This window comes from Ctenopharyngodon idella, chromosome 3 (assembly GCF_019924925.1).
Source record: "Ctenopharyngodon idella isolate HZGC_01 chromosome 3, HZGC01, whole genome shotgun sequence".
Lineage (NCBI taxonomy): Eukaryota > Metazoa > Chordata > Actinopteri > Cypriniformes > Xenocyprididae > Ctenopharyngodon > Ctenopharyngodon idella.
Genome location: NC_067222.1, coordinates 3144976 through 3159846, shown reverse-complemented (window position 1 = coordinate 3159846; position 14871 = coordinate 3144976). Strand labels below are relative to the sequence as shown.

The 14871-nt window shown below is 37.9% G+C and overlaps 2 protein-coding genes across 3 annotated transcripts; one reads left to right on the top strand and one right to left on the bottom strand.

Moving 5' to 3' along the window:
* Positions 1 to 265: 265 nt before the first annotated feature.
* On the bottom strand, positions 266 to 6707 carry LOC127508500 (RNA-binding protein with serine-rich domain 1). The gene is made up of 7 exons (XM_051886534.1): positions 6559 to 6707; positions 5396 to 5551; positions 3579 to 3770; positions 3363 to 3468; positions 1875 to 2028; positions 1113 to 1254; positions 266 to 851 (listed from the first exon to the last, which is right to left on the bottom strand). Coding segments are annotated over exons 1-7 (858 nt in total). The 5' UTR covers positions 6561 to 6707; the 3' UTR covers positions 266 to 745.
* LOC127508491 (uncharacterized) lies at positions 6676 to 13890 on the top strand. Of its 2 annotated transcripts, none has more exons than XM_051886515.1 (4): positions 6676 to 6866; positions 9801 to 10453; positions 10852 to 10998; positions 11375 to 13890. In XM_051886515.1, the coding sequence occupies exons 2-4, from the start codon at positions 9851 to 9853 to the stop codon at positions 12245 to 12247; spliced, it is 1623 nt and encodes a 540-aa protein (XP_051742475.1). In that variant the 5' UTR covers positions 6676 to 6866; positions 9801 to 9850; the 3' UTR covers positions 12248 to 13890. The 2 variants fall into 2 exon arrangements, with proteins under 2 accessions (XP_051742475.1, XP_051742476.1); XM_051886516.1 differs by having other exon boundaries at positions 6710 to 6862.
* Positions 13891 to 14871: the final 981 nt, after the last annotated feature.

Sequence of the window (14871 nt, the reverse complement as noted above, 5' to 3'; positions counted from 1 at the left end):
GTGCTGCGTTAGCCTCAATTATGAGCATCATATTCTCAGTATATCATACTATATAAGCCATAAAAGCCTGATGCATTAAATATGAAGCTCAAAAAAAAAAAAAAAAAAAATGCAAACTGTTTTGTTTTTCCCATTTATATTTTGTCTAAAGCTTCAATAAACTGTTCAGGCTATATGACAACATCTTTTGTTTTTTTTCAAGGTATAAAATAAAGAGTCACACAGGTTTGGAACATGAGGGTGAGTAAATGATGACAACTGAGGATTTTAGTTGTTAAACTGGTTTATTGATTTTTTCCATTTTCAATCTTACAGATCATCAGATTTTACAGGATTAGAAGGTGATGTTTGAGATGAATTCCATGGAACCGCTAATGTAACCAACAGAAACAATTCCATGAAATATCAACATTTGGATAAAAAAGGGCCTGCATTTAATCACACAACATAAACCAATAAAAAGCTGTTTTCTCAAAAAAGAAAGCACATTACAAAAAGAATCACAGTAAATGAAACATCTAGTACAATCCCAGTGAGTGTACAAACATAGAAGCAATAAAAACAACTTCAATGATGCAACTTCTGCGCAACTTCATTGATGTTATAAGACAAGGCCTGTACGTACAATCCTGAGGTACTAGAGAAAAAGAAAAAAAAAAAAAAAACATTGACAATTTATTTGCCATCTCCAACTAAAATATGAAAGGGCCAACGTGAGAAGCCATTCGTGTGAATGGAGCATCGGCTAACGGGACGAGTTGGAACTGGAGCGGGAACGATGTCGTCTGCGACCCGGAGACCTGGAGCGAGAGCGCCTTCTCACCGGGGAGCGTCGCCGTGGAGACCGAGACCTGTGAAAAGGACGAACTGTCAGCTTTGGCAAAGATAAATCACAGACGTGCATGCGCTAATTACCTGATAAGACACATAAAAGGCAGAAAGTCTGTCTTCTCTGTGAAGTACGAGGATGAATAAACAGAAATACGAGGCGAAAGGACAGATCGGACATTTGGAAACAGGTGCGAAGTGCAGACTAAAATGAAATTAGATTTCCATCGACCTGCACAGAAAACACAATCCCAGTAGGACTAAAATATACTTAAAAAGCCAACCTTCTCCTCATGCGAGGCGGTGTGCGGCGCCACATGGGAGGCGGAGGAGGCATCCTGCGTGGAGGTGATGGTCTTCTCATGGCAGGTCGTATCCTCTGAGGCAGGACAGCCGTGGCTGTGATTTCCTGACCGTCAATCTGACCTGAGGAAAGCAGCAGAGTGTGAGAAATCCCTTCTAATGAACTGATCTCCAGCGATCAGTCTTATTTTAGATTCAGTGAGATACTATTATAGGCTTTTTGGTAACACTTTACAATAAAGTCTCATTTGTTAACATTAGTTAATGTATTATCATTAGTTAAACTCTCGAGTATGGAGCAGAAACAACGCAACCCCTTCAGGGCTTCTCGCTTCGGTCTCTCCAGCACTGAAAAGCTTTTCTAATATTAATGCGGGTTCCTAAAGCTCTTCCCTGATCAAAACTCTTCTTTTCCAGTGATATTCCTCTGAGCTTTTCTCTTTTGTAATGTCTCTCAGCCATCACTCTTTCTACAGTCTGTCTTTCTCACTCTCTCTCCTCCCCCATCATGAGTGGACACGCCCCCTACTGCTGATTGGCTACAAGTGTGTTGTGCTGAGAAATCTCAGAAATCACTTACTGCACCTTTAACTAATGCATTAATTATAATTAACAAATGAGACCTTATTGTAAAGCATTACCATTTTAGTTAACTTATTTTATTTCAAGTAACAAATGTTTTATGGTTTTAGTTAACCCTACAAATTATGCAATTCATTTGCTTTTTTCCCCCCAACATATACCTCCGTCCATGTGTTTCAGGGCTTTCTGGGCGTCCTCTGGAGACTCATATTCCACATATGCGTAACCCTTTGACAAATTAGGGTGCAAACGGTCTGGAGGCATGTCGATCATCTTTATCTTGCCATAAGTTGAAAAGATCTCTTGAATATGTTCCTATAGGAAATCAAGTACAGAAGCAGATCAACAAAAAAACATTACAGGAGTAGCAATTTTCAGGGATATATATCTTAAGTCAATCAACACTTAAATATATAGATAATTAAAAATGCATATTTAAATGTGCCATTTAAGTTTACTAATTTTGTACTTTTTGCAATATATTGTTTAATTTAGTTTATTTTATATTTAATTGCTTTTATAATTTTTTTAATGTCTCAAATACTTAATTTTGCTGTTAAATACCTGAACAAGTTTTCTGAAATGTTTAAATATGCAAATGTGGTGTTTGTTTAATATGCATAAAAATCAGAAATCTAAACATTGGAGCCATTTTCAAAATTCATTTTTCATTTTGTTGACAGTAAAAGGTTTTCACAGAGGGGATTTTGAACATCTCTTTTTGTCACTCCATTAATCAGAAAACACTGACAACAGCCAGGGGGAGAAAATAAATCATGTTTTAGGAATAAAGATGTAACACTTTAACCAGACAAATTATATGAAGAAATCCCTCAATAAAATATATATGGGAATAAAACTGAATATATATGGGAATAAAACTGTAAAGTTTGATGTATAAGTGCTGCTGAAGTGGAGATTTCTGGAACAAAAATAAAAAATAAATAAAGATATGTATTGTAATTAAAATCTACAGACACAAATTAACAAAGCTTAATAAAAACCCAAATGTCTATTTTGAATATTTTCTTTCCACTAGTCTGAAAGAAGACATGTTATGGAAGCAAAATGGACCAAAACCTCAAAATTGAGTGCATGAAAAAACACTGGTTTTGCCTATAGTGTTTCTCCTTGATTAATAAATACTACATAAAATGCCTACTTAAATTGCTTTAATTTGTTAACATTTATGTTTTGTGCGATTGTGTTTAAAGTGCCCCTATTATGCTTTTTCGAATATTACCTTCATGTACTGTGTAAAAGCTGTTTGTTAATGTAAAATGTCTGCCAAGTTTTAAAGATCAAAGTGCACGACAAAAAGTTTTTGCCTCCTAAAGGAAAGAAGAGAATCTGAACTGCCTGAAACAAGTCGTCAGCAAATAACAATGCAACAACTTTGCATAATGTCAGCCTATGCTCTTCACTGGCTGCCTGTCTACTTTGACCCTCAAACACTGTAGTTGTAGCCGAGACTGGAAGAGTTTGGTTCGTGGTGTCAACATGTCGAGAAGACGCTATTTTTAGTGCTGCAAATCCACTTTGCATGCACTTCCAAACCATGAGGACTTGTGCTGGAATTGATATGGAAAAACCGATGGCATCAAAAATACAGTGCTTATGTTATGCAATGCTGTGATTTTGAACTGTACCTTGGTTACGTTCCTGGTGAGTCTTCCCAGATAAAGTTTGGTGGGTTTGGGGCTCGGGCTCCTCCTCTTCCTTTCTTTCTCATCTGTCCGTTTTTGTGATTTGGACCTGGTTAAAAGGGCAAACCCACATTCATTTAGTGACAATGGCAAAAGCAGGCATTAACTGGTTAATTTTATATAAATGAAGTGTTCGGGCCAAAAAAGCCAAAAACCCACTTTGATCGTGAGCGGCGCCGATTGTCATGGCGACGGCGGCTTGGACTCGGAGACCCAGAGGACCCGGATGAACTAGAGGAACGAGAGGAACTGGACGAACCGGAGCGGCTGGAACCAGAAGAAGAGCTGGACCCACTGGACGAGCCCGAACTGGATCCAGAGCTGCTGCTGGAGCTAGAACTGGACCTGGATCTGAAGTCAGATCAACAATGCATGATTAGACATTTCTAATAATCAGAGTAAAGATTGCAGAAAGATAATAAATGACAAGTGCAAACCTCTTCACTCCTGTTTACACGCAGTTTCCTTATTCTGATTATTCACCAAGTATTGTGGTTATTTTTAATTGCCATTATTGCCATACCTCAATGCACAGCACAAATGATGAACTCACATACAGTAGGTGTGTTTTAATCTATAGACACAAGTATACTTAAAGGATTAGTTTACTTCAGAATTAAAATTCCCTTATAATTTACTCACCCTCGTGTCATCCATTAAATGTCTTTTTTTCTTCAGTCGAAAAGAAATTAAGGGTTTTTGAGGAAAATATTCCAGGATTTCAACGGGTTGAAGGTCCAAATTTCAGTTTCAATGCAGCTTCAAAGGGCTCTACACAATCTCAGCCAAGGAATAAGGGTCTTATCTAGCAAAACGACCAGTCATTTTCAAAAATAAAATAAAATTTATATGTTTTAACCACAAATGCTCATCTTGCACTGCTCTGCGATGCGCCACGCATTACATAATCACGTTAGAAAGGTCACGTGTGACGCAGACTGAAGTACCGAGCAAGTGTTTACAAAATGAATGTTCAAAGACTAAGTCAAATGGCCATTACAAAAAAAAAAAAAAAAGGTAAAGCAACGATGTCAGATGATTTTGAAGTTGGAGGAGAAAATGAGATGTAGTTTTTCGTCCTACAGCATTACTTTCAACCTAACTCACGCGTGACCTTTCCAACATGATTTTGTAATGCGTGGCTCATCACAGAACTAGTGCAAGATGAGCATTTGTGGTTAAAAAGTATATAAATTTTTATTTATTTTTAGAAAATGACCAATTGTTTCGCTAGATAAGACCCTTATTCCTCATCTGGGATCATGTAGGGCCATTTGAAGCTGCATTGAAACCGCAATTTGGACCTTCAACCCTTTGGTAACCATTGAAATCCACTATATGGAGTATTTTCTTCAAAAACCTTCATTTCTTTTCGACTGAAGAAAGAAACACAAACATCTTGGATGACATGGGGGTGAGTAAATTATTAGGAAATTTTAATTCTGAAGTGAACTAATCCTTTAAAACACAGTTTATTTAATTTGTATTTTTGTTCTGTTGTATTTATATGTCCAATTTTGTTTGTAATTAGTTTCTTTGTTCTCAGTGTATTGCTGACTGTTCACTTATCTTCTGTAACTGTTTGTGATTACCTTTTACTTACATTAGTTGATCTTGTATTATTTTTTGCACAATTTCAATAATTGTGAATTTACGGATATCTAAAATTACTCATATCACAAAATAAGACTTTGATCATATTACCCACCAATAATCATGTTAAATAATCGTGATTTCGATTTTGAGCAAAATAATCATGATTATGACTTTGCCATAATCAAGCAGCCCTAACATACGGCGCATATTTTACTACAGTTATGGTTGCTACGATTATAATCTTAAATCGCATAAATTTGACTAAAGTATTGCGTTTGTGTGGTATAGTTTAATATCATTATTGCCTAAATCTCATTATAATCACATAAAGAAGGTGCATGTAAACATAGTTATTGACCCCGAACTACATCCGATCTGACCTGCTGCTGCTGCTCCCAGTGGAGTTACTGCGGCGCTTGCGTATCTTGTCTCTGCCTCTCTCCTTCTCCGCTCCCTCTTTTCCAGCAGCCTTCTCCTTCCCTCGTTCCCTGGGTTTGTCCTCTGAACGCTCCCTGCGCTTGGTTGGTGATGGTGCCCTGAGCAAAAAAAGAAAAACAATAAGAAAAACTGCTGATAAACATTTTGCTAATACAACCCGTGTCTCAAACTAGTGAGCTGTCACAATCATAATGTACTGCGGTTTTACTCTGTTCACAGCTTTAATGTGTTTTTATGCCATATCACAGCTTTTTGCACATGATATTAAAACCTATAGCTGGAGGGGGAAAATAGGACGCTAATTTAAAAGTACTTTATAGAGGACATTAGGCATTGGTAGTGAATGCACAATGTGAAGCAGAGTGGTTAAAACTCCCTTAACAGCAACGGAAATATGATGGAAATAATTCATAAAGTTATTAATATTAATAAAAACCTCTTCAAGAAAGTTCATGAGATAATTGTGATCATTAAGACTTCTTAATAATTTAATTGATTATCTTCATTAGAACTTGTCAGTTGTAACTATTTTCCACAATTTAGTCATTAAAACTTGCATAAAATTGAACCTTATAAATTAATTTTTATTTTTACTGTCAGTTGCATTTTATGCATTGATAAATGTATAGAACAAAATGTCGTGCTTTTACGCACAATCCTTAAGATCAAAAGTTAATTTAAGTTTATGTCACTAGATTGCTTAGAATTAGCCAAGAATATAAAACAATCGTTTTAATTCAAGTAGAAAGCGATGCTCTGATATATCAAACATTTGCCATCAAGGACATTAAATGTGCAAACTGACAGATGCACTGCAAAATACTGCCTTAAAAGCATAAAAATTGATATTTTATTACCTATAAATAGCACAAATCCTTAACATTTGAGGCTCTATTTTTTAAAACAATTACGCTTATTGATTCTCTTCATTCAGCGCGCTAAGCTAATGCTAACCCCGCCGATATTAACCCAGATTATGCAAAATGTCGACGATTAATAATAAGAAACGCGGCTAGCATCTCTCTGCGCACATTCAAACCTATATACGAGACACAAACCCGGTCGCAAATTATAAATATCGATCGTAATAAACATTCAAACTTACATGATCAATGAGCAGCGCGCGACACATTCAACGTCGAGCTCAACAACCGTCGCGTCTTAACGACGTTTGCGCGAGGGCGCAGGCGTGATGACGCCAACCCTGCGACAGTCGAACGGAGGCGGGGCGAGTGTTAATGCAATGGTCATAAAGTAAAACTCAAATGTGTGCGTTTCGTCGACACTTACAGTTGTTGTGTTTACATTATCAGATGTACCTAACGGATATGGATACTAGCATCGTCACGTGACTTTATAATGGAGCACATCGTCGCTAAAAACATAAACAACTGAAGTGCAAAGTCGCAGTAGGTGAGAGATGCTTGATTTCCATTGTGTTCTTAGTGCACTAGACCCCTACGCAGGGTCGCTGCATGAATCTGAACTTGTTCCCTGATTGTTGGTGTTTGGAAAATGTTTGCAGGTCTAAGCCTAAGGTGGTTAGCTGGTCTGTTTTGATTGTGTTGCAGGGTTTAGGGGCACTTGCCAGACTGGCAGGCCAGCTAAACAGTTTGGAACATTACGGTTTGAAACATTTATTTTGGAATAATACAAGAACAATAGCCTTCTAAGCACAAACATAGACATAAATAGTGAGTACACAATTATAATAAATCATATTTATCAATTTATTAAATAAACACATCAAAATACCCTACTCTTTTTAAAATGTATTTTATTACCAAAAATATTACAGCAAGAGTCAAGTCAAATCAAATCACCTTTATTTAGATCTTTATACAATGCAGATTGTTTCAAAGCAGCTTTACAGAGATAAATGGGAAAATAATGATCAATGATGCAAACAGGATTCAGTTCTAAAATAAAAGTGTGGTTGTTCAGCTGAAGTCACTTCAGTGTTGATTCAGTTCCGATGTAAAGATCATCAATTATTGAATGAGTTCAATTCATCTATGAAGCAGTCATGTAATCGTCCAGCTCAGTTCAGTTCTCATACAACAGTGTCAGTACAGTCAGATCAATAATATTGTTGAATATCAAGTGTCCGCAAATAAGCAAAACAGAGGCGAAAGTGGCAAGGAAACCAAACTCCATCAGGTGACAGAATGGAGAAAAAAACCTGGGGAGAAACCAGGCTCAGTCGGGAGATCAGTTCTCCTCTGGCCAACGAATGAACATGGAGTGATTATGATTCAGGTGGCGTCACCACAAGTCAGAATTCATATTGTAGATTGGTAGCATTCAAATATCTAGTTCCTTTTGACTGAAGATCGGATTCATAACGCCATTACAAAGCGGGTCATAGGTCTGTGCAGAGGACCTGTCTGCTCAACTTATTCAACATTATTACAGGCAGGGACATAATATATTACAGGGTTATTAAAATACTATAATAATATTTATCAACTACATCCAACAAACTCCCAGTTTATTATTCTTAGCCTGTTGTTAACTGTGAGTATCCTTGTAGTGAAACACTTGGAACGCTTTTTATTGTCCTTTTTCCCTATCACATATTTTAGTAATCATAATAAATTAGTCATTATTCGAAAGCTTAAGCACTCAAAATTCATCATATGATAACCTTTTAAAATTGGAAATTGCTTTACCATGGAAACGGTATTTTAAATCCTTATAGTGGGCTCAATTTTTGTGATATCAACTTTTGTGAATTTTAAAGTCTAAATTATTTAGTATAATAAATATTTTGTATAAAATAAAAAATGTTTAGTTGAGTACTTTAACTTTACAGTAAACTTAAACTTCTATTTTTGATGCTTTCATTTCTATGATGATCTGCTGGGTGTCTTTAAAAAGAAACCAAACTTAGGTCTGTATTGAAAAGCGTTTATAAATTACAACCACAGTTAACAGATTCATTTTTGACGAGGCTTTTAGATATTCTACCAAATTATTCTTAAAGACTACAAACAGAGAAATGATACTTAAAATATACATTTGTGGATATCAGAGCTGCACGATTCTGGATAAATTGAGAATCACAATTTTTTTTTTGTTTCAAATAGAGATGACGATTCTTAACAGACAAATAAACAAAATAACATAATTTACTAGAAGTTCTGATATAAAAGAACCAAAATATTAATTAACCAAAATAATATCAAAATATTAATTGCTGCAGTCTATTTAAAATGTTTAATTCCTTTGAATGGATGTTTTAAAAAATGGATAAAAGATTCATAAATACGTCACTTGTTTCATTACTGGATGAATCGTTTTTTAACGACACATACATTATTAACTGTCACTTGTCGCCACCTAGTGGCGCAACAATGTAATTGATACAATCCTTATTTGAAGAGCCAAGTTACTGCATCAGTGTTTATATCCAAACTATAAACTGTTATCTCAGTACTTCTGTGATAATATGAATAGCCTATTTGTAGCACAGAAATTCAATTCAATTCAATTCAATTCACATTTATTTGTATAGCGCTTTTCACAATACATATCGTTTCAAAGCAGCTTTACAGAGAATGCATGTCAACATTACAATTTGGAGACTGCAGTTAGCTAATAATGTAATAATTTAGGCGATTAATATACAATCACTGTTAGCAATTTAATTGAAGGTAGAAGCAAAGAGCTCCTGGAAAAATGAATTACATATTAACAATAATTAGGATATATAGAAATTTGCGAATGTGCGTGTTGATCCAGATGTTGCATCTTCTGAAGTCCTTGCAGGAGTTGGCGCCGTCTCTTCCAAAGTTTTAGTCATCTGAGGTCTTCTTAAGAGGCTGGATCCAAACTGAAACTGATGTACTCTCTAGTCACCTCGGGATGGGCGTCCCGAGGTAAAACAGAAAAGCAAATGGAGAATAATTAGCATAGCTGCTGTTCATAACATTAAGCAAAGATAGTCATGTGCAATTGATCTGATATGAGATGGATTATGTGAATGCTTGGCTAAAGAGATGTGTCTTTAATCTAGATTTAAACTGGGTGAGCGAGTCTGAGCCCCGAACATTATCAGGAAGGAAATAACGATACTGTGTGGTTAAAAAAACTGTTTGTGAAGCTTTTTCATATATAAACATGAAAACTGCTCTCTATATCAGTGGCAGCTCCAATGCAGATTTGAATCTTCCTGTATGACTTTGTCAAAGGTTTAATAGATACAGGCGAATCGTTGTCATTTAGGAATGAGATTGCGCTCTTGTAACGATTAATCGTGCAGCTCTAGTGGATATATTATTTCATTCTGAACATAACCGTGCTACTCTACAGGTAACATCACTTCTGTTTTTGCTTTGATTTCAGGATCTGCTTGAACCAACCCGCTTTTTAGTGTCAGTACTGTGGTCTTCGCCATGGGCCGACTGGACGATGCTGCCAAGCGCAAGGTGGTGGAGCTGCGGGAGGCAGGTTTGAGCTTCCGTAAGATCAAAGCCGTGCTTGAGCTGGAGAACATCAAGGTGTCTGCGCAGGCCATCTACCTTTTCCTGAAGGAGTTTCAAGGGAGAGCTCGAAAGGAGGACGGAGCAGCTGGGAACAGCAGCCATACGGTGCCTGCGTCGACGGCAGGCAGGGAGGTGGGCGGCTCTGAGACGCGGCCGGGTGCTTGGAGCGATCAACAGCTAAGGAACCTCCTCAGAGAAGCTTCCAGAGTCGCTGCCTCCCAGCAGGCCGCATCCTCCATGGATGCAAGAGGAGGACAGTCTTCTGGGACGGGTCCGGGTGGCAGAAGGGAGGCACAGGGTGGGGAAAAAGATGAGGACATCCGGATTATCAGCGTGACCTCGTTGGCACAGGGTACGCAGAATGCTGGGATCCAAGGGCCGCGCTCAGGAGTCGGGACTGGAGGGATGAGTGGTGCTTCTTATGTAAGACGACGACACACACCCTCACCTGCCAATCCTGTGCTAGTGGCTCGAAAACGACTCCTGGACAAGGCTTTGCTCCATAGAGCGCGGGTGGGTGGATTGTACTAACATATGCATACACTACTACCGTAGAAAAGTTTGGGGTCAGCGTGTGTTTTTTTTAAAAAGATATTAATACTTTCATTTAGTAAGGATGCATTAAATTGATCAAAACGACAGTAAATACATACACAGTGCTTAACACATTTATTAGACCACCTGTCATAATAAAGAGAAACTGTCAAAAATTTGTTTAAAACTAAAAATGTTATTGTCATTTGTTAGGCAAATAACAAACTGAAACAACTAAATCGTCTTTATTCACACATAATAACCAAAAAATTATATTTTAGCATTAGAAACACTACTCTGACTTACACATACTGGTGTGGATTAACCATTACAGAAACATAAAAAATGAATTTGGTAATCATTACATGTGTTTTAAGGTAAGAGACAGCAGTCCTCAGACCGGCCAGCAGGTGTCGTTGTCAGTGAGACGAGATCCTTCCTGCTTCTCTGGTTCTGATGGGAGAAAGCTTGTGTTACCACAGACAGCTTCTTACGACCTCACTACAGCCAGACCTCCAAATATGGTGAGTTATGAAGCATCATCATGAATCCAGTACTATTATGATTAGAGATAGACAAAAAAAACTTTTGTAAAAACTCTAGAAAGTGCATCCATCCATTATAAACTTACTCCATACGGCTCTGGGGGGTTAATAAAGGCCTTCTGAAGCAAAGCGATGCATTTGTGTAAGAGAGTTTCATAGAGTTTCATACACGTTGGTCCTGTTCACTGCCATTATAAAGCTTGGATATGTACGGATATTTATTAATGTAACTCTGATTGTGTTCATCAGAAAGAAGAAAGTCATATGAACCTAGCATGGCTTGAGGGTGAGTAAAGCTTGAGGTAATTTTCATTTGAAAGTGAACTAATCCTTTTATTAAATTATTCTTTCTCAGAGATCATTGCACCAAGGAGCCAGTCCTCACAGGAGATGGATGCACCAGCGGGTGAGTGTTCCTGTTCGCGCTCCTCAACACCCGCCTCGTGTCGGTATCCGCCTCCCCGACCAAGCCACCGCTGGGGCGACCTCCCAAAATGCAGCCCCCTCTGCACGGGTTCAAAATGTTCCCAACCAGCCCTCACCTCCTCCCCAGCGGAACGTTCTCGACCCTGCCGCTGTTAGCAGCCTGCAGGAGCAGATCCAGTCATTGGGCTCCGAGCTGAGAAGTTTGGGCCTGGCGTTAAGGATGATGGTGGAGCAACAAGGCCGACTGGAGAGAGAACAAGCCCAGCAGACTCAGGTCCAGAAGCAGATCCTCAGCACCCTTCAGGATCTCGCATCCAAATTTGACCCTCTGCAGTCCACATGTGCTCCAGCGTCTTGTTCACTGGCCTCCTCGGTGCCATTCAGCCAGAGCGCGACCAGCCAGGGCGCCTACGCTCAGTGCAGCCAAGCCCAGACGCGATACAATGAGATCCACGATTCTGGTCTCGAGAGCATCGAGGTGTTTTCTCTGGACCAGCTCAGCCCTCCCACCATGAACGGGTTTCAGCAGTGCCCGACCTCCAGCGGGCCCCCGTTCACACACGCACAAGCGCGCACGCCAACGTTCACGCAGACCCACACGCAAACATACTCGCCCAGCACACTCCCCTATACACAGCCGCACACAGACTCCTATACAGGGCTGGATAGTAAATCCGTAGACATGCCCTCCACCAGTGCAGATGGATCATTCCAGGCATGTAGCCCTCCTAACCAATCCTCTAGTCTTCCGGTTTCACCGCACGAGCCCGAGCTGAACATTATTAAGGTGGAGAACGTCTGAATAATGGTTGATATCTGGACTTCAGTATCCAAATGCTTTGGGCTATAGTGCATTTTATTTTACGGTAACACTTTACAATAAGGTTCATTAGTTAACATTAGTTAACTACATTAGTTAACATGGACTAATAATGAACTTCACTTATACAGCTTTTATTAATCTTTGTTAATGTTAAATTCAACATTTACTAATACACTATTCAAATCTTGTTAACATTAGTTAATGCACTGTGTGAACTAACATGAACAAACAATGAACAACTGTATTTTCATTAACTAACATTAATGAAGATTAGTAAATACAGTAACAAATGTATTGCTTATGGTTAGTTCATGTTAGTTACATTAACTAATGTTTAACTAATGAACCTTATTGTAAAGTGTTACCTTTTTTATTTTATTGTACTCTTTTAGGTTACCAGAGAAACTCACAAGTGAGGGCTTTTCACACTTGAAATAGTTAACCCTGGGTCATTCTAAACCCCAGGTAAATGGAGTCCTGGGGTTAACAGTTTATCCTGGGTATTCATAAACTGCCGCTTCACACTGCACATTCCTAAACACCAGGTTAAAGTCCTTTTTTGCATATTTGCAGTGTCAGTGTTACTGACTGCTGACTGTAATATCGTGGGGTTTTTTTCTGAATAAACTTTTCAAACTATAAAGGTAAGAATGATGGTCTCATCTTCACTCCAATTGTCACGTTTTTCATCGCCGTTTGACATTTTTCCTATCATACGCAGAAACAACTGTTTATATACATTGTGTGGTTTTTCCATGATTGCTGGCTCAGTGAGGCCTGCATCGCCAGTAATAACACTCCCTTTTTCAATGTCCAGAAAGCTACTAAAAACATATTTAAACAGTTCATGTGACTGCAGTGGTTCAACCTTAATGTTATGAAGTGACGAGAATACTTTTTGTGCGCCAAAAATAAGAAAATAGCGACTTTATTCAACAATATCTAGTGATGGGCGATTTCAAAACACTGCTTCATGAAGCTTCGAAGCTTTACGAATCTTTTGTTTTGAATCAGTGGTTTGGAACATGTATCAAACTGCCAGAGTCACGTGAACTATTGCAGTTTCAAAACACTTATGACGTAACGAAGCCTTGGTTACTGAAATCATGTGATTTTGGCGCTCTGAACCACTGATTCGAAACAAATGATTTGTAAAGCTTCGAAGCTTCATGAAGCAGTGTTTTGAAATCGCCCATCACTAGATATTGTGGAATAAAGTCACTATTTTCTTATTTTTGGTGCACAAAATCGCTTTATAATATTAAGGTTGAACCACTGTAGTCACATGAATGGTTTTAAATATGTTTTTAGTAGCTCTCTGGGCACTGAAAAAGGAAGTGTTATTGCTGGTGATGCAGGCCTCACTGAGCCATCGGATTTTATCAAAAATATCTTAATTTGTATTCCGAAGATGAACCAAGGTCTTACGGGTGTGGGACGACATGAGTAATTAATGACACAATTTTCACTTTTGGGTGAACTAACCCTTTAAGCGCAGTGTGAAAAGCCCTCAAGAAACTTATACCAAGTAAAAAAGTTCTGTGTTTTTGTGTTTTATTTAATTTAATATAATAATTTTGCCTTTTTTATATGAAAAGGAAATAAATATCACAATAGACATGTTTGTGCTGTTATCTTTTTATTTTTGCACAAGATCAAACCACAGTATCTATACAAATGTGTAGTAAATTCATTGGTTGGGAAAAGGCAAACCTGAAAACAGCAATTGTTTATTGGAAAACAGTATATGATATTGCAGTTCTATATGAGAGATGTACAAAAAATTAAGATTTAGGATCTAAATTCATTGTGTTGCACAAGCAGATATGTGACAGATTGAAATTATCTTTATGCTGTTCTTATTTCTTCACATAAAACGCGTAGAATTAAGCATAAGAATGAAAGTTTGAACATAAATGGTCATCAACATGTTGCACATCATTTTATTTACCAATTAAATATGTAGCTTTTCTTTCTTTCTCAAAAATAACAAAATTTAAAATAATGAGTGAGTATATCATAAATCCATATTATAATCCGTGTTCTTGCCTTACCCTGTACCACTACGGTAAGCCTATAATAATTATTTACGTATTTTAGAGCTGTCGGGACGGATTTCGCGGGAAACTAAAACTTCCGTGACCGTCATGTGTCTGGGCGAGTATAGGACATATCGTTAAAAAAGACGGTCAGACTACTGCCACATTCGGTGGAAGACGTTATAGCAAGATGGAAGTCACAACAAATGAACGTCGAACTAAAAAGTGTTTTCAAGCAAAAAGGGAAAGCAACAGTCCCGGTAACTTCAGCTTGCTTTACAGAAATGCGTTTAGTTTGCATAGCAACACATTTGACGTGCATAGGTTGACAAAACAATGCTTATGCTGGTAACAACAATTGTGTTAATCTCCAAACCAGATGTATATATTATATACTATATATATTATATACAATAATATATATAGTCTACCAGCCAACACAACTTAAACTTTTCTGATATGAATAGCAATCTTTATAATGTCAGCGTTGCCAAAATTTGCTTCCAATAAGTCAAAACAACAGCGGTATCTCTATGTAATATGGGTTGCTATCAGATCTGACCA

What these genes read in the sequence shown, in the direction of transcription:
- LOC127508491 (XM_051886515.1), top strand. Translation starts at nt 9,851, where the DNA reads ATGGGCCGACTGGACGATGCTGCCAAGCGCAAGGTGGTGGAGCTGCGG. An exon ending in CTTTGCTCCATAGAGCGCGG is followed by an intron (nt 10,454 to 10,851) that starts GTGGGTGGATTG and finishes ATGTGTTTTAAG; the next exon opens with GTAAGAGACAGCAGTCCTCA. An exon ending in CAGCCAGACCTCCAAATATG is followed by an intron (nt 10,999 to 11,374) that starts GTGAGTTATGAA and finishes ATTCTTTCTCAG; the next exon opens with AGATCATTGCACCAAGGAGC.
- LOC127508500 (XM_051886534.1), bottom strand. An exon ending in CGGCGCCGCTCACGATCAAA is followed by an intron (nt 3,469 to 3,578) that starts GTGGGTTTTTGG and finishes CCTTTTAACCAG; the next exon opens with GTCCAAATCACAAAAACGGA. An exon ending in CCGCCTCGCATGAGGAGAAG is followed by an intron (nt 852 to 1,112) that starts GTTGGCTTTTTA and finishes TCCTTTTCACAG; the next exon opens with GTCTCGGTCTCCACGGCGAC.